The sequence below is a fragment of the Lasiosphaeria miniovina genome (genome assembly GCF_030549165.1).
Source record: "Lasiosphaeria miniovina strain SMH2392-1A chromosome Unknown B0T26scaffold_3, whole genome shotgun sequence".
In the NCBI taxonomy this organism is placed as follows: Eukaryota; Fungi; Ascomycota; class Sordariomycetes; order Sordariales; family Lasiosphaeriaceae; genus Lasiosphaeria; species Lasiosphaeria miniovina.
Window position 1 is genome coordinate 4,699,831 of NW_026848222.1, and position 16,645 is coordinate 4,716,475.

Consider the following 16,645-nt stretch of genomic DNA (forward strand, 5'->3'; position numbering starts at 1 on the left):
CCAGGCCTCACGCAGTCGGAGCCCGCCATGGCGCTGCTGCGTGAGAAGGGCGCCGACCTCGATGCCGTCGACCCGAGGGGCTGGGCGCCGCTGCACTTCGCTGCCGAGCAGAAACTGAAGAATTCGGCCATCTGGCTCCGCAAGAACGGCGCCAACCTGAATGCTAGGAACAAGGACGGCAAGACGCCCTTGGACGTCGCCAAGGCAAAGGCAGGAAAGGATGTCGACGAGAAGGAATGGGCCGTCGTCGTCCAGGGGGGGAACATTGCATTGACCAATGTCTCGTCTGTAGGAGAGGTGCTTTGTGCACCTAATCAGGTAGCCACGCGAACTTGAAACCTAGGTAGAAGATCCATAGCGGCCGTGATGCTGTGCTAAGTGTGAATTAACTGTAATTAGCCGGCGGCGAGCGCGGACTCTATTCTTTTGCTTTCTTCCTTTACCTTGTAGACTTCCTTGAACACTTCAACTCAGCGCGTGTCAATTTTTTGTCAAGAGCACTCTCAAAACTCCCTAATTAGGTAGGTATTTTCAAATCACAGTGAATGTATCGCGGGGGTATTAGGTAGCCTAAAAATTGACCTCTCGCTCAGCCTCAACTCGGCTTAAGGCGTAGACTCTTAATCCATTCCATTTCAATCATAACAAAGACGGCAAATAATGAATTGAATTAAATCCATCGTTGGCTCTAACCTGGGTTGTAAGAGGTGAAAAAAAAGGGAAGGGAAGTAAAGGGGTGAGAAGGAAAAGTGCCGCTCTTTATCAGCGGCTACGACTGGCACGTGGTATTCTCAGAGGCAAACACTGTGCAGCAAGCTGCAGATCAGGCATCCAAACTTATACGAGCTGGTAGGTAGGTAGCTTTTAGGCCAAACTCAATTATTCCTTTTTTTTCAACATCTCTCCCTTCAACCCACAGGAACAAACCACACGACGTGACGACGGTCTCACGTGAGTACCCTTGTTTTTAAAGACTTGGTTCCCCTATTCGCATTCACTAAGAGCAATAGTAATAATACACAGCGCAGGATCATGCCAGAAGGACAGAAGAAAAAACTAACTCCTCGTCCATTGCTCATGACCTAGACCTATTCGAAACACAAATCCCTATTTAATTAATAGGAACGCAACCCCCCCCCCCTCTTTAAGCCTTCTTAACAAAAAAAGAGATAGACCTACTCCGCCGTCGAAGATGACGAATGTATGTGCAGCTTAGCCTTGATCTTGGTCTTGAGACTAGTCTTCTCCTTGGTCGGTGAGGTAGGAGAGGAGCCGCTGGGGTGGGCGGCCGAGCCATTGGTGTGCACGGCGGGCGTGGCAGTGCTGCCGCTATAGTCGTTGGTGTTCGGGACGATGCCGCCGTTGGGGCCGTCCTTGTGCACGCCTTTCTCCTCGAGGAGGCCTTGAGAGGGCAGGGTTAGTGGACAGAGTTTGGAACAGAGAAGAAGAAAGGGGGGGGGGGCGCCTACGGTCTGCCTCGCGGCCGGCGCCAGGGACCGACGCGTCAAAGTTGCCGCCGTCGGCCTTGAGCCCGGACGACTTGACATACTGCTCGCCGGTGCCCTCGCCGTGGCTGGTACTCTGGGGGCCGTCTTCGCTGCTGTCTGCGTCGGTTGCTACTTTAGTGTCTGACCGGGAGGCCTTGGCGGCGTCTCCGCCGTTGTCCCTAGCCACGTCCTCGAGCGGGCGCGGGCCGGGCCCGTCGAGCTTGTCCGGGTTGTCGCCGACGTCGAGCCCGTCGGTGGTGTCGTCGACGTTCTCCTTGGCGGCGGCCTTGTCGTGGTGCGTGGCAGGGTCCGCGGGATCGCGCACGTCGTTCTGCGCCTTGGTGCTGTCGCCGGCGGTGGCCACGGACGAGTCCTTGACCGTGGTCGGGTTGGGGTCCTTGGGCTGCATATCGGACAGCACGGCGGCGTGGGTTGGGAGCTCGGAGTGCAATTTGCTAGTTGATGATGTTGTCGGGGCTGGCGTCTCTTTGGACGGCGTGCTAGGAGCGTCGTCGGTGTACTCCTTGTGCTCTGGTGGCAGGGGATTCAGGAGTTAGTGTGATGCAGGGAGGCTAGTGTAGTCTGGCAGCAGGCAGTGCGTGTTTTACTCTGCATGGCGTCGTCGAGTCAGCTAGCACGGCCAGTGAAGAGAGTGTGTAGAGTGCTTTATATAAAGGGATATATAAAGGGACGTGACCCACAACCAATGTTACCGGCGTCATAAGGCTCTCCCTTTCCGACGTTGCCGGAGCGGCCCGAGATTGGCTCTTCCTTGGATTCAGGAGTGCCCCAGATCTTGTTGGCGGCAGCTGACGCCATGTTGTTGATGGTTTCCATGGCGAGTCTTGCGCAGACCTCGACAATGTTTGGGTAGGTAGCGATGAAGTTGGAATTTTGGTCTATTGGTAGGCTAGTAGATAGCTTGGCGGGCGGTGCAAGGTGAGAGCAGAGCAGCAAAAGTTCAGGAGGTTGCAGGAGGCTTCACCAAGTGCAAAGCGAAACGGGAGATTGCTTTTATGGCGGCGGGCGGGCAGGCAGCACACACTACACTACCTCATTCCCTCGCCATACGCTGGAGGGCGGATGGAGGTGTGACGTCGTTTTTGTCGCCAGACTGGGCGTGACCAACCACTAACACGGAGGGAGGGACATCATAAGGTAATGCATAATCTACAATGATAGGATGGGAGCTAAGCAATGTACGGTATTTCTTGCCAACTGTGCTAGCACGTACCGGTCCTTTGAGCGGACACTGGACTGGCCCAACCACGGCCCGACTCTCTGCATCAAACTGCGGCGAATGTCTTGCAGCGGGCTTGTATTCCCGGACATGGCCGCAGTGTACCGGCCTCTCTCAGTCATGATATCGCTGTATAGGAAGGGTATTGTTGTTTGAGCGCCGAGGCCTGTCCCAGCTGGTATCTATGTACCTCTGGCATGGAGGTATCGTCCAGTAGTGTAAGAGACATAGTACGTACAGTGCCAGACATAAAACAAGCTTTTTCTACCGCTGGAACGGGAATGCTTGATCTGTTGACGCACGCGCCTTTGCGCAGATAACGTAACGACGGGACCCAAGTTGGAGGGGGCTAAGGAGGTAGTTGGTTAAGCTGTCGAGTAAGGGCATCCCCGCGATGACGTTGGTGGGGCTTTCTCCAACCGCTGCTCGATTGCGTCACCAATCGGCGATCTGGCCCACCTGACAACCCCCGCGGAACGGCGCTGTGGGGTAACGGGATAGGAGGGGCTGTGAGGGGTTCTACACGGTGGTGGGCTGCTTTTTCCTACACGTGTTGTTCGGTTCGAGAAAGGGGTCCCTCCCGAAGTACAGCCAGAGGGGAGCGATTTGAAGAAATGGGAAATTGCAAAAGTTCCAGCCCAGCCCCTCCATTGGGTTGTTTACCCAATATCATCATGACACGGCTCTTTATTATTTGATTATTTGAAGGTGTCAACGAGCCAGCGACACACCACCAAGCTGTGCACAAAGACATATCTGGTAGGCATTAAATTCTACTATTTCAGTGTGCTGCAGTTTCCATTCGAAGTGCAACATAAGAAGAAAAAGAAGAAAAAAAATAAACGGGGGAAGTAAGAGGACCCCTCTCACAACGGCATCGACAAGGCTCCCACAACAGCGGCAGCAGCAAACAAGACGCTGCCGATCCTCCACGTCTGACTCGATGCCCCGGCGGTCGGGATCGGTGCCGGCGTCGTCGTGTTCGAAACGGCCGAGGTTCCGTTGTTCGGGCGGTACCATGGGGCCACGGGCGGCGGCGGAGCCGGCGCTGTTGCTGTAGCCGCCGCCGACGAGAAAGCCGAATAGTATAGCGCAGCACCAGCAGCAGCAGAAGAAGAAGAAGAAGCAGCAGGTGTAACAACGACTGCCGCTGCCTCCACAGTAACTTTCTGTGATACAACAGAAGTAGCACAGCTGCTGGGGGGGATAAACGTCTCGACGACGGGCGTCGCGCAGGGGACCAAGACTGTGACGTCGGTGATGACGACTACCGTGGCAGTGCCCTGGGCTGCCGGGGTAATAATGGTGGTGGGCGTCGAGGCCGAGTCCACCACGGCGGCCGTCTTGGTTACGATGATCTCGCTCTGCAGCGACGCTGGGCAGTTGGGCACCGTGGCCGCGCAGCTGGTGATGGTGTACATGGTTGTCGTGTACACGGTCGACGTGACAACATCGCCGCTGCCGCTGCCGCTGCCACTGCCAGAAGTGGTGGGGTAGAGAGCAGACGAGTTGCTAGGCACAGAGCCGGGCACAACCGACGGGGTTAGCAGCGACAGGGACGACGGCAGCGTTGCCGGAGCCGAAGGAGCGATGGTGGGGACGTGTACGGCGGTGCTGCCGGATGTCGACGCACCGTCTTCGCGGCTCGAGCTGGCAGCCGAGCTCGCGGGAATGCCCGACGGAACCCCCAGTGAGACGCTGACAGATGGAGGGCTGCCGCTCTGAGCTGCGCTTCTCGCCACCCAGCACTGGGTGAGCGTGGGCGCGGTGAGGAGGGTGGTGGACACGGTGGGGATGGCGCCGATGGTCTTGTAGTCGACGACGATGTCGAGGTGGGCAAAGGCGCCGACGTTGAGATCCCACCACTCGCGGCTCTGCAGCAGGCACGTCGGCGTCGACTCGAGGACGGCCACAAACTCGATTAGGTTCGCGTAGATGCCCAGCTCGGCGCCCGCCCCAATACCGAACACGGCGATATCCGTCTCGGCACCGCACTGCACGCGGAGGCGGAGGTCGGCCTTGAAGGTGGCCGAGCCGGCCCTGACGGTGACCGGTAGGGACTTGCTGCTGAGCCCGTCACTGGAAATGGGGTAAGCAAAACTGACAAATAAACCTCGGCTTGGTGGCAGCAAAGAACTCACAAGGACGACTTGGTAATCTCGCCGCCAAACACGCTGGCCTCGAGGAACGCGCCGTCGGCCACCTTGACGTAGAAGCCGCCCTCGAGGTCGACGGCGGCCGTCAGGCTGAAGACGAGATCGACGTAAAAGACAAGGCCGATGCTGAAGCCCGGGAAGCCGAGCCCGACGGGGGAGTTGGAGGTGAAGAGGTTGACCGAGTAGGTGGCGCCCGAGGTGACAGCAACGGCGACGTCGACGTAGGCCTCGACGGCGGAGAACTCAAGGCGGACGCTGGGGTCGAACAAGTCCTCGAGGAGCTTGGCGGTGACGGTGCCCTTGGTCCAGCAGTCGACGCACACGACGGACAGCGATACGGTGTCGGTGATGCCGATGGCCGCGTCCGAGTTGACCCACGACCTGGTGCGACATGACAACGGTTAGCTTTTTCTTCTTTTTTCTTTTTCTTTTTCTCTGGGTTTGACACTAAGCAAGCCTCTTACCCGGCAAAGAGAACCTCGTTATTCCACGCCTTCTCCATGCTGAAATCGGCCTCGAGCCGCTTGTCGAGGCGCGGGCGGTGGGCCAGCTCCAGCGCCTCCCTGAACATGAGGTCATGCTGCGGCCTCTTCACGGCGATGACCTCGACGGGCGAGGCCGAGCACAGCGTAAGAAGCATGCCGGCCCACGAGAGGCTGGCGATAGCCTTGGGGAAAAACATGGCTCAAGGAGGCAAATAAAAGAAAGAAATAAATAAATGAATGACTGCGGCAAGCACTCGGGGGAGCGAGTATACCGCGGGAGCTAGGTAAAGAGCGACGGGATAGACGGGGAAGAAATGAGCGACGAAAGACGAAGACTGGGAGATCAAAAGACAAGCTCGGAATTGTGGCTTTGCTATCTTGATATATAACAACACGTGCCATGCTACCTTCTTCCTATGTATAGTACATACTTGATTACAGAGATTAACCGAACAAGAATGGGAGGAGAACGGGCGAGATTACCACACACAAACAAAAAGTTGTCATGTGCGAAGACATGGATCGAGGTAATTCCCGTTGCGGGGACTTCGGTCCGACCTATCCAAGCTACTGGCCGGGGGGGAAAGCAAGATCAAGACACAAAAGACGACGACGCCGTGGTTCTCTGGGCCGGGCGAGGCGTTGAGTGACTGCCAAGGGAAATAAATGGGGGGGACAAAAAATGCGCTGTTCCAGAGTCATTCAGGTTTCCCGTCTCGCAATGATGGAGCCGCATTGGCCGAGATGCACAATGCTGCCCATTTCGAGGTGGCCCCGGCAGGAGCGAATCAACAGTCATCCCATTCAGATGCCGTCGGCTTCAAGTGTTTCAGGACTCTCTCTTCTCTTCGCTCCTTCCCCAAAAATCAAAAAGGGGGGTATGGTGTGTGGAGTGGTGGGGCGCCGTTTGCTGGAGATAATAATTTTGTGGGGAAGCAAGCCATGCCGTACAAGGCGAAGCTTGGCGGTAGGACCTCCCGTCTCGGCGCCCCATTGGCTCCCAGTGGAAAATGGAAATCACCAAGGGGCTCTCGGTCTGCCAAGCAGAAGGCCGCTTCCAAGTTCCAGTCTTTGGTTTCCACCAGGGAATGAATCCCCCGTTTCCAGACCGTCGGACGGCGGCGGAGCAAACCAGCACCACTCGTATTATGGCTGTCGGTGAGTGAATCTGATTCGATCAAAACTCAGGTAGGTACTCACTCGGTATACTTTTTATCTCTTTTTCCTGTTTCATTTTCATCGTGTCTGTTCACCGCTGTAACTTGGGGGACCTAGAGGGAAGACCGATAGGAACAAATGTTGCATATTGGCAAGCTGACTACCTAACTAACGATACTGCTATGTATATGTACGAGTTGGGTCGACTATACGAGCGGCAGAAACACCAAACAAGGCTCCTTGGCCCTTGCCATGTACAAATCCCCCAGATCATTCTCTTCAACATGGGATCCCCCAGCTTCACTTGCCTCGGCTCCACCACCCGCCCAGCCTCTTCTGCCCGGCGCGCACCGCACTGCGCAGCCTCGCCAGCAGCGAAGTGGAAGTGGCCGTGGAACTGGCAGCGGCAGCGGCAGCCACCGTCACCGTCACCGTCGTCGGCAGGGTCGCCGACCCGCCGACGGCGACGACCAGCAGCTGTGGGTTTCCGTCGGCCACCGTGCCCGCGACGTTGTCGGCGTCGTCGGGCGCGACGTCGTCGTAGGGGAACGCGTAGCCCTTGCCGCCGGGCACGGCTGCGTGCACCACGCGCGCGTAGTGGTTGGTGATCTGGTTCGACACGTAGTACGTCGCCACGCGCTCGGCCGCCGGCTGGTTGGCGTTGACCAGCAGCGTGCTGCGGTTGAACGCCGCTGCCAGCCGCGCCCCGATGTTGCCCAGCTCCGCCGAGCCCGTCGCGTTGGCGAACGGCCCCGTGCTGCACGAGAAGACGTCGGCGCTGCTGGGCTGCGCGAAGGCACCTACACCACTGCCGAACGAGAGCTGCGCCGATCCTGAGCTGCTGCTGACCTTGCCCTGCACCACCCCCCACTGCCCCTGCGTGTCGATGTTGAGCGGCGCCGCGGCGTACTTGGCCCACACGGCGTCGACGTAAGGCTGGTAGTAGCCGCGGAAGAGTGTGGAGTCCATGACGAGGCCCGCGTTGGGGCTGAGCGCGCGCAGGTTGGCGCCCGCGGCCGTCTTGACTACGAGCCGGTCCCAACCGGCGCCGTCGCTGGCGTTCTGTGCCACTAACCCCGCGCACACGGCGTCGAGCCCCGCCGCCGGCAGCCCCGCCACTGACTGCGCCGCGGCCCCCGGCGTCGCGCTGGCCAGCGCGAGCGACACGGGCAGGCTGACAAAGTCGACAAACGTGATGTTGGCAAACACCTGCACTGTGTTGAACGTGAACTCTGCGAAGCTCCAGAAGACGCTGTAGTTTGGGTCCGACGTGTTGGTGGCCGACGGCTCGACCAGCGCCGGGCCCCGGTTCAGCAGGAACGTCAGCTGGCCGTCGCGCGCGAACCAGATGCGCCCGCCCGCCATCTGCGGCACCGTCACGGTGCGCGTCGTGCCCGGCCCGCCTAGCCGGATGTGGCAGTCCTGCGCCAGCGCGCTGAGCGGGGTGGTTGGTGATTGCGGGTAGTAGCCCGTCACGCCGTCGCTCTGCAGGATCAGTACCGCGTTGTTCTTGTTGATGTCGAGCCCCGTCACGTATGCGCACACGTTGGACGACGACGTGTTGTTCTGGAGCGCGATGTTGAGTATCGGTGAGGTTGACACGACCAGCTGCTCCTGTACGGCCCCCCTGTTGTCGTTGTTGTTATTGACATTCTCGCTCGGTGTCTGCAAGATGCTGTTTCGCTTCTGCAGCTCGAGCACCGCTTCGAGCGTCGACATGGCGAGCAGGCGTGGGAGTCAGGGCAACAATATTCGAGAGAAAGTAATTCAATGAGACGGCTTCTCAAGGTAGGCAGGCAGATAGACCGAAACTTATCTGGAATGTTCATGGCGGCGGCATCTTTCTATATTAATCTGACAATGGTATCTCCCGGACGACACTGGCTCCTTCGACTAGGGGCTTGCCTACGTGTGGCCGCGGCATCTGACGTCACTGCATCGGGGCTAGCTGCCTTTAACGCTCGACTCCCGTCTCCCTCGTGCGTTTGTGAGGCCGTGATCACCATTCCACTACCACCGGGGAGGTGCGAGAGCCGAAGAGAGGCGCATCCGTGGTATCTCACGCCCGGGTTCGTTCGGCCAGGGCCGTCCGTTGCGCTCACACGCACAACAATAATATATACAATCGAGCGATTCACGCTCTTAGGGTGGCGTCCTTTGCAACAACCAAAGGAAGAGACTCGACAGAGGGGGGTGGTTTCGTTCTCTCCCGCAGACGTGTGCACTCTGCAACGCAAGACAACAACACATCGGCATGGTTTTGAGACATGGCTACGTACCTACGTACGAACCTCTTTTCGAGTCAATACCGTCCAGTCTGTCCGTCCGTCTGTCTTGAGTGAAGCAAAGGCTTTACAACTACCTACAACCGCAACTAAACACACTACCCTGACCATGCATGCATCCCACTCGGTCGCCGGTCAGGTGTTGTTGTTAGTAGGCATCACATCACCGCTTGACATTGACATTTCCTCGACTTGGATTTAGGATTTGGGGTTGGGGACGGGTGACCGACCTTTGCTGCAACCCCCTTTTCCCACTTCCAACTTCCCACTTCCCACTTCTCACTTCTCACTTACCTCCCCGCTCTTTCTTCTGTCTTCCATCTATCTGCTGTTCCTGCTGATGCTTGAGACGGCCCGTGTGTGTTATGTGGCGCGTGTGTGTGTGGCCCGCCTATCGGGCCGCATGCAGCCACTCGCTCACTTCCCCAGACTTTCTTTCCCCAGACCAGTCTCACATTACCTAACTACTACCTAGGTAAACTCCAAGTAGTCCGATCACGACCCCTCGACTGCCCCTTCGACTGCCCTCCCGCGTGGCCCAGCAGCCGATCTCATGTGCAAACATCTACATTCACATTCAGGACACGTATGTACCGGATATCGCATCGCATTTCGGCGTGTTTACCAATGGCTAGGTAGGTAAATGATTGTTTTTCTACACCTTAACTCGCTTTCAAATATGAAGTTACAGTATGTAGGCACCTAGTATGCATGATTCCCACCCACTACCCTCTATATTACTTAATATCTGGGTTTTAGCAACATGGCATGGCACAGCGTGCCAAGTCTGGAACAAGAAAGGAACGTGTGACCGACCAACCAGGTATCCATCCGCCTGTCTATCTCTCATCCGTCCGTCCGTTGCAATAGTCAGCGTGGTTGCGTGGCATGAGATACTACTACTACTACTACCACTACTACAGCGCCGCGGACCAGCCACACACTAGGAGCGCCGCCACCGCTGAAGGCCACCATCGCCAGCCTCTCTGCCTCCCTAGCCCTAACCCGCCACCACCGCTCTGCCAGCTGTACACAGTCTGGTTATTCGTCATGTTGGCCTGGTCGCTAAAGAACCACGCCGCAGCGGCCGCGCTCGCATTGGGTGTCGCCGTGTCGGCAACGTCGGGAACGGCGCAGACGGCCCCGGGCGCGGCCGGGTCGCTGCAGCGGGCCGCGTGGTCGCTCGCGCGCTGCGGCGCCGACGAGTTGAAGTAGGCCTTGACGTAGCGCACGGCCAGCACGGCATCCGCGGCCGGCGGCCCGCCCGTCCACAGCGCGTTGCCGTTGCTCCAGTGCTGCAGAATTAAATGGCCGGGCGACGCGGGCACGGCGCCGCCGCGCATGGCCGCGAGCGGCCGCCCGTCGGCGTAGAAGACCACACGCCCCGGCAAGTAGTCGATGCGGTACTCGTGGAAGCCTGCGGTTGGGTCGAACCCTAGCTGCGCCCGCACGAAGCTGCCGTCGCCTGTCTGCGCCGCGTCGTACCCCCGCGCGGCGGATGCTGCCGACTGCAGCACTAGGTTGACCGGGAAGCTGTTGTTGCTGGCGTCAAAGTCCTTGGTCAAAAACTCCATGTCAATCTCCTGCGTGTCGTTGAAGTACTGGAGAGGACCAGTGGTCAGCCCGCAACTCATCATCACTAACAAAGGTAAGTAAATACCTACCCAGAAAAACGCCGCACAGGTCCCCGGCGTCCGCGGCAGCTTCATCGACGCGCGGAACGTGCCCCAGAACAGGTCTAGCCGGCGCGTATCTAGCTCCGCTACGGGCACCATGCCGTCGACGAGCTGGCTGCCGACGACGAGCTGCAGCGCCGCGCCCTCTTCCTCGTCTCCCCCTCTAGCAGCACCAGCAGTATCGACAACGTTGCCGAGCGCAAACATCTCGCCGTACTCGCCGCGCGCCCGCGCCCGGCTCAGGTTGAACACCTGCCGCGCCCAGTCCGTGTCGGCGCTTATGTTGTTGCTGCTGCTGCTGCCGAGCCGCGCAAAGTCCGTCTCGACGAGGTCCGTAAAGACATACTCCCACTCTCCATCCTCCTCCTCTTTTCCCTTCTGCTGCTTCTCGCCTGTGGTGGTGGTGGTGGTTACCACCGTCCTGTTGGCCCAGCTCCTGGTCGTCGCCGAGTAGCCGCACTCGCAGTCGGCGCGCGCCGGGGACGGCAGGATGGTTACTGCGAGGAGCATGGGGATGATGCTGGTGATGGTGCATAGAAGCGTCCTAACGGGTGACGACCGTGTCGGTGTCGGTGGCCTTTTTCGCGAGTGCGATCCATGCCCGGCCCCTGTAGAGCGTTGCTGCTGCTGCTGCTGCCGCGACCGCCGCCTATGCCATGGAAACAGCATCAGCATGGCGACGGCAGCAACGGCTGCGGCCAGCCCATGGCCCATTGGATTCGCTTCGCTTCGGTGCGTCGTATATGTATGTGTATCACCCTGTCCGCAAAGGTGCGATATCAATCTCGATATCGTGTTCGAGTCGCAGCCGCAGAGTGTAGCCAGCCAGGCAGAATAACCAACACCCCTCCCCCAGGTCACGTAAAGCAAGTTCTTTCACCTTCGTGCGTGCGTCTGTCGCGGTTATCTCTCCGTGCGTCCGCTGGCTTGCTCCTATGGAGATTTCAGCCAGCTTACTGGTCTCGAGAATGAAGGAAATTGTGATTTTTGTTGAAAAAAGACCCCGAGCTCTTCTCAACAGCAAACTGGGGGTTTGCAACGACCCCTCGCTAAGCAGGACCATGTAGAACACTGAATGGGATGGGATGGGACGACTTGACGGACAAGAACAAACAGATCGAAGGAGAACGAAAGCCAAAGCTGGCTAGCTGGCACTCGACCTTGATTACCTAGGGTAGGTTAATATCAGGCGCAGCTAGAAGAGAAGCTGACGGACCGAGTCACCAACGGAACGAGTACACGAAACCTGTCAGGTTGCTGTTACCTTTCTGCGGTACAAGGGAGAGTTGGCTGAGCGCTTCCCACTTGCGTTGACCTCAGGTAGGTAGGCAGACAGACACGGAAGGTGAGAGAGAGAAAAGGAAAGGAGGAACGGAAGGAGGGAAAGAATGAAAGACTGCACAACCAACCGCCACCTTCATCACCTTGGAGGTGGCTGCCTCACTTCCGCGAGCAACGAACCGATACCGTGACCTTGGTGAGGCCAGGTACCTGCAGACACCCGGCCGTACGAGGCCGGAGGTCGCACAACACGGCGCGAGATGAGCCAGGCCTGGCGTGGCGCGACCGACCCGTACCGCAACCTGTGCAAGAGCTGACACGGACAGTGGAGAGTGTTGATTCATTTGTACTGAGATATCTACACGCACATGGCGTATATAGGCCCGGAGAAAACAAACTGAGATTACCAATCTTGTAGTTTAAGTGAGCTCTGCCTGGCTATCTGAGCCACGAGCTCCCGAAACAAACCCCCAAACCGATAACCCCCTGCTGCTCGATACGCCCTAGATCGCAACCGTATCTAGTACAGAAGTAGAACAGACTGGAAAAGAGAGAAATGAAAAGAGAAAGAAAATCAAAAGAAGTGATGAGCGAGGCTGTCAGAGTGGCAAACTGTAGTATATCGAACAAGGTATCCGGGACGTAGTCGAGAAGGATACTAATAGGGACGACTCCCCAAGAAGTCGACGTGAAGGCCATTAATAAACGGTAGGGGCGCCGTAGCTAATGAGACAGGAAGAAAGAGAATCCCTCCACATGGACCAGCCAACAGTGTTGCAGATATTAGGGTTGCGCCAGGAGCGCTGTGGTCCCCCTCCGCCGGACCAATGCGAAACCGGTGTGTTCCAAACCTGCCCCCAGTATTGCCTGAGACCATGACGATGCAGACGCGAAATGCAGAGAAGAAAGCAGAGCGAGATCAGATCAACAAAACCTGGAAACCCACACCTTCCCGCGCCACCGAAACCCGTCCAAGAACAAGACATACTCAAAAGAAAGAGAGAAAGAAGAAACAGGAAAGACGGCAAGGAAAAAGAGAAGAAAAAAGAAAAGAACCCGCTAGAGAGGTATATGCCTAGGAAAAGAAACCCCAAACCCCAGAAACAACAAATGAGATCGTCGAGGTCGTCATCACTAATACACGCTCTCCTCATCGGCCCCCTGAGAAGTCATCGAGGGGGTGGAGACGCTAGAGGATGCAGCAATGTCATCCTGATAGCCGACGAGGGCTTGCGAATGGAGCCGGAAGGATTCACCCATCAGGCGAGTGATTCTGAAGAGACGAGTTAGCAGGCCCGTTCATCGGAAAAGAGGGCTGGAAAAGACATACCCCCAGACAACCACTTCGTTCAGCATCGAACCCCAGAGGCGGGCAACCACGGAGCTCAGCTGCTCAATGTACGGGCGGTCCAGATCCTTTTGAAAGAGCTGGCGGACCTTGTTGTACATGACCATCTCCTCATCCGTGGCAGCTTCCTCGTCATGTTCCAGACGATAAAGCCACAGGCTGAGGATGATCATGAGATCCAAGCCGCACAGAGGGTGCTCGATGCTCCAATTCGTGGGCGAGGTGCGCGCCACCCAGCGGACGCCTTGGGAAACCGCCGTTTCGATGCAGTCGTAGCACTCCTGGATGACCTTGATCATCTCGGTCGAGCGCTTGACCCGGTCTCGAGCATTGGACATGGCCGCGGCCACTTCGTAAGAGTCGTGGTAGCGGAGGGCCTCCTGAACCGTCTTCAAATCCACCTCGAGCCTGGCACGCGCGTTGCGGAACATCGCCTTCGCGTTGAAGATCAAAGGATGCCCCTTGTGAGGCATGCTGAGCGGCACCGTGACAACTTCGGGCTCGCAGAGTACGAGAGATTTCTCCCACGTCTCAAGAGCGAGTCTGAGCTTGTACTCGGTGACCACGTCCTGCAGAGCCTCGGGACTGCGCTTGTGGTACCAGACTTCGAGGAAGAGAGCGTTGATCATGACGCGAGTAGCAAAGGCGCTGTAAATCAACGTCTCGCCCTGGAAGAGATTGTCGTGAGCGTCCATAAAGGTCACGCTGGGCGTCGCCTTCAGATGGTCCTGCCAGACCCCCTCGCTGCTAACCTTCAAGTTCCACATGGACTCTGTAGATGGCAGCTGGAGGTCCTCAAACTCGTTGAAGCTGATAGCCGGCGTGTGATTATACGTAAGCGTCAACAGACCGAAAAAGATGTAGACGGCGTAGTAAGTACGCCTGCACCCCTCATCCTCAACCCACTCGGCGCGGGTAGGCGATCGACCCTCACGGCCTTCCTGCCGCAGCTTCAGCTCGTAGCGATTACCAGAGACCATGTTCGCGAGCAGACTCTTGATTGAGCAAGCCCACTCGAGCCCCTTAGGATCGCCGCTCCAGCTTGCAAAAATCATATTGAGTAGCGAGCTCTGCATGGTCCACAGAGGGCACTTTCGAGACGAAAAGTTCTCCTTGTTCTGAAGAAACTGGTTTACCATCACTTTCGACCCGATGTGCAGTATATACGCCTGCTCCTGGTCAAAGGCATATAGGGCGCCAATCGAGAGGACGGCGAGGAGCAACGGAGGAGCGACCTGAGTTGGCTCAAACGAAGCCGGGTGCAAGAACGGCAGGTGGTGGTGGAACATACTGAAGTACGTGCTGAGATAACGGTTTAGGCACTGCTGGTTCGGCACCTGGAAGCCCTCTGGGATGGAGTGCAGGTTGTCGCTGCCACGGATATTGTCCAAGACGATGATTCTATCTTCGTCATTGTTCACTTGGGGAATCTTGAACCCCGCCGGGGACTGAGACGCCTCCGCCTGGGCCGGAGCGTGATGCGACAGATACGGCGACTGGGGAGTCGGGGTGCCGACGGTTGAGGTTGGCAGCGAGTTGATCATCGATTGCAAGGCTGGGGCCAGTCCGTTGAAGTTGTGCGCGCTGATGGGAGGCAGTTGGTTGGCGCCCTGAGCTTCAAATGTTCCAGATGCACTCGAGCTAATAGAGTGAGCTTTGACATCTTCCGACTGCGACATGAAGCCATCCCACTGCGGAAGGCCGATCGCTCCGTTAGGGTATGTCACCGAAGGCTCCATGATCGCACTGCTGTTCTGAGAGAAAGACATGGAGGCGTCGCCATCGTAGTGTCCGCTATTAGCCCGTGCAGCTGCGGTAGCTTTGTGATGAAGGTCAGCAACAAGCATCGCAGCGGTTTCCACGTCGAAAATACCGTCGCTACTGGCTTCGAGCTGCTCCAATGCCGCTGCATCGATGGCAATGGACGACTTGGAAGAACCGCTGACAGCCCTCGGCGTCTTGGGACCGCCGCGACGCTTGCCATCACTGTGAAGAGGTACACCTCCATCTTTGGCGTGGACCGTGCGATCGTGTCGAAGGAGGAGATCGCGTCGGACAAAAGTACTCCTACACTTCATGCACTTGAATGGCCGCTCTTTCGTGTCTGAGATGCATTGTTAGCTAGTGGAACAAAAGTTGCTTGTGCGAATAGAGAAAGCCATCGAAGCGTCACCAATTCCAGTCGGCATGAAGGAGCAAAAGTAGAGGTTAGGCAGAGAGGGCATATACGTACGCGAACGCTCGTGTCTGCTGCGGTGCTCACTCCTGCTAAAAGCCCGGTTGCAGAACTGGCACTTGTACTTCCTCTCTGGGGCGAGTGAGGTCTTTCGCGAAGCCGGTGTTGATGCGGCCGAGGACGGCAATGTTGCCGTTACGCTGGGACCGGGCATCTTGTTTGACTGTCGCGTTTGCACGTCGCGGGGAAATCGGCGTGGCAAATCGGATGACGACAATGACTGCGACAGCGACGGCGACGGCGGCGACAATTACAACGGCACTCGGATGTCTTGATGACCCTTGCAGAACGATAGTTGAAATCGCCTGGCTCCTCGCTCGCAGGCACTCTCCCGTGGGATTTAAAGTGTGTCTTGTTGACTCTGTGTCGTGTATCTGCTCATTTGTGATATAATCATGGAAAGACCCGTCGGTGATGGTTATTATTAAGATGGCCGGTGCCAAATCAATCCAGAAATCGAGTCTTGCTTGGGGAAGCGAAGACTACTCGATGGCGCGGGGCGAATCGTCAACGTGCGCGCGCGGGATGCTGAGGATGGATGGGGAAAGGAAAACTTGGGAGGGGTTTGGGAAAACGAGAAGAGGGGGGAAGAGGTAGAAAAGATGGTTTGCGCGAAGAGGGGAAGGAGTTCCCGCGCTGGCGTGCAGTGGACAGTGTGGAAAGAAGTGGGGGTGGTGTGCCAGCGCCCTCGAAATGAACCACTGTCGGCCCCCCAGAGCAGAAATGGTAGTAAAACAGAAGCAATTTTCTTTATCCCAATCAGGCCTAGTGCCCCACCAGTCAATCGTCCAAAGAGTACAAGTACTCAGTACACCAGTACGAAGAGAGTACCGGCCTTCGGGATCGACTTGCTCCCTTCCGAAGACTCGAAAAAGAAAGTGGTTGGGAAAAGCACGACTCCTCCCTCTGCTACAGAGAAGCGGACACTGGGCTTGATAAAATAGAATCGGCTTCAGACCATGTACTTCTACTCTCCAGCTACATTTGTAGAGCTGCGATATGCCTTCCTGGCCTTATTAAAGCCTGTCGTGCTCGTGGCGTAGGCGTCGGTCGTTTTGGTACTCCGAGAAAGCTGGTCGGGATTGCGCACCTATCGATCAAAATTCTGTACCAGGTACTTCACTTGGTGGGGTTCGTTCGACATTTTTCAACCAGAAAAAGGGGAAGACCCTGCAGCCAGTCGCGGGGCAGAGCTTGCGTTAAGGATAAAGGTCCCTCGTGCTCAATTCTCGGCTCCTCGTGCGGGGCCATCCCACTTTCGAGACTTCACGTCTAACATGGTGGGGCAGTCAA

General features: G+C 57.2%; 7 protein-coding genes across 7 annotated transcripts; 1 reads left to right on the forward strand and 6 right to left on the reverse strand.

Annotated features, from left to right (window-relative positions):
* Positions 1 to 27: 27 nt before the first annotated feature.
* Positions 28 to 358, forward strand: B0T26DRAFT_750316 (uncharacterized protein; the record flags this gene model as incomplete). The annotated part of the gene is made up of 2 exons (XM_060445205.1): positions 28 to 288; positions 344 to 358. The coding sequence occupies 2 exons, from the start codon at positions 28 to 30 to the stop codon at positions 356 to 358; spliced, it is 276 nt and encodes a 91-aa protein (XP_060298910.1).
* A 491-nt stretch (positions 359 to 849) lies between these two features.
* On the reverse strand, positions 850 to 2,324 carry B0T26DRAFT_870939 (uncharacterized protein; the record flags this gene model as incomplete). Its single annotated transcript, XM_060447913.1, has 3 exons — positions 850 to 1,402; positions 1,470 to 2,018; positions 2,201 to 2,324. 3 exons carry the CDS (start codon positions 2,322 to 2,324, stop codon positions 1,176 to 1,178), a joined length of 900 nt encoding a protein of 299 aa, XP_060298911.1. The 3' UTR covers positions 850 to 1,175.
* A 952-nt stretch (positions 2,325 to 3,276) lies between these two features.
* B0T26DRAFT_811572 (uncharacterized protein) lies at positions 3,277 to 5,565 on the reverse strand (the record flags this gene model as incomplete). The annotated part of the gene is made up of 6 exons (XM_060447288.1): positions 3,277 to 4,131; positions 4,162 to 4,203; positions 4,234 to 4,475; positions 4,515 to 4,806; positions 4,869 to 5,264; positions 5,348 to 5,565. 6 exons carry the CDS (start codon positions 5,563 to 5,565, stop codon positions 3,594 to 3,596), a joined length of 1,728 nt encoding a protein of 575 aa, XP_060298912.1. The 3' UTR covers positions 3,277 to 3,593.
* Positions 5,566 to 6,450: 885 nt separating this feature from the next.
* B0T26DRAFT_772204 (uncharacterized protein) lies at positions 6,451 to 8,245 on the reverse strand (the record flags this gene model as incomplete). Its single annotated transcript, XM_060446559.1, has 3 exons — positions 6,451 to 6,923; positions 6,981 to 8,140; positions 8,177 to 8,245. 3 exons carry the CDS (start codon positions 8,243 to 8,245, stop codon positions 6,827 to 6,829), a joined length of 1,326 nt encoding a protein of 441 aa, XP_060298913.1. The 3' UTR covers positions 6,451 to 6,826.
* Positions 8,246 to 9,728: 1,483 nt separating this feature from the next.
* Positions 9,729 to 11,156, reverse strand: B0T26DRAFT_641957 (concanavalin A-like lectin/glucanase domain-containing protein; the record flags this gene model as incomplete). The annotated part of the gene is made up of 3 exons (XM_060437396.1): positions 9,729 to 10,412; positions 10,476 to 10,832; positions 10,905 to 11,156. The coding sequence occupies 3 exons, from the start codon at positions 11,154 to 11,156 to the stop codon at positions 9,729 to 9,731; spliced, it is 1,293 nt and encodes a 430-aa protein (XP_060298914.1).
* A 1,133-nt stretch (positions 11,157 to 12,289) lies between these two features.
* Positions 12,290 to 13,045, reverse strand: B0T26DRAFT_244496 (uncharacterized protein). Its single transcript, XM_060433959.1, has one exon. The coding sequence runs from the start codon at positions 12,920 to 12,922 to the stop codon at positions 12,467 to 12,469; it is 456 nt and encodes a 151-aa protein (XP_060298915.1). The 5' UTR covers positions 12,923 to 13,045; the 3' UTR covers positions 12,290 to 12,466.
* Positions 12,732 to 15,984, reverse strand: B0T26DRAFT_704913 (uncharacterized protein). The gene is made up of 3 exons (XM_060441727.1): positions 15,350 to 15,984; positions 13,099 to 15,220; positions 12,732 to 13,041 (listed from the first exon to the last, which is right to left on the reverse strand). The coding sequence occupies exons 1-3, from the start codon at positions 15,504 to 15,506 to the stop codon at positions 12,903 to 12,905; spliced, it is 2,418 nt and encodes an 805-aa protein (XP_060298916.1). The 5' UTR covers positions 15,507 to 15,984; the 3' UTR covers positions 12,732 to 12,902.
* Positions 15,985 to 16,645: the final 661 nt, after the last annotated feature.

Excerpts from the sequence above, each read along its gene's own strand:
- B0T26DRAFT_244496 (XM_060433959.1), bottom strand. The coding sequence starts at position 12,922 with ATGAGGAGAGCGTGTATTAGTGATGACGACCTCGACGATCTCATTTGT.
- B0T26DRAFT_704913 (XM_060441727.1), bottom strand. The coding sequence starts at position 15,506 with ATGCCCGGTCCCAGCGTAACGGCAACATTGCCGTCCTCGGCCGCATCA. Across the intron at positions 15,221-15,349 it reads CAGCAGACACGAGCGTTCGC|ACACGAAAGAGCGGCCATTC; the intron begins GTACGTATATGC and ends AATGCATCTCAG. Across the intron at positions 13,042-13,098 it reads AACGAAGTGGTTGTCTGGGG|AATCACTCGCCTGATGGGTG; the intron begins GTATGTCTTTTC and ends TCGTCTCTTCAG.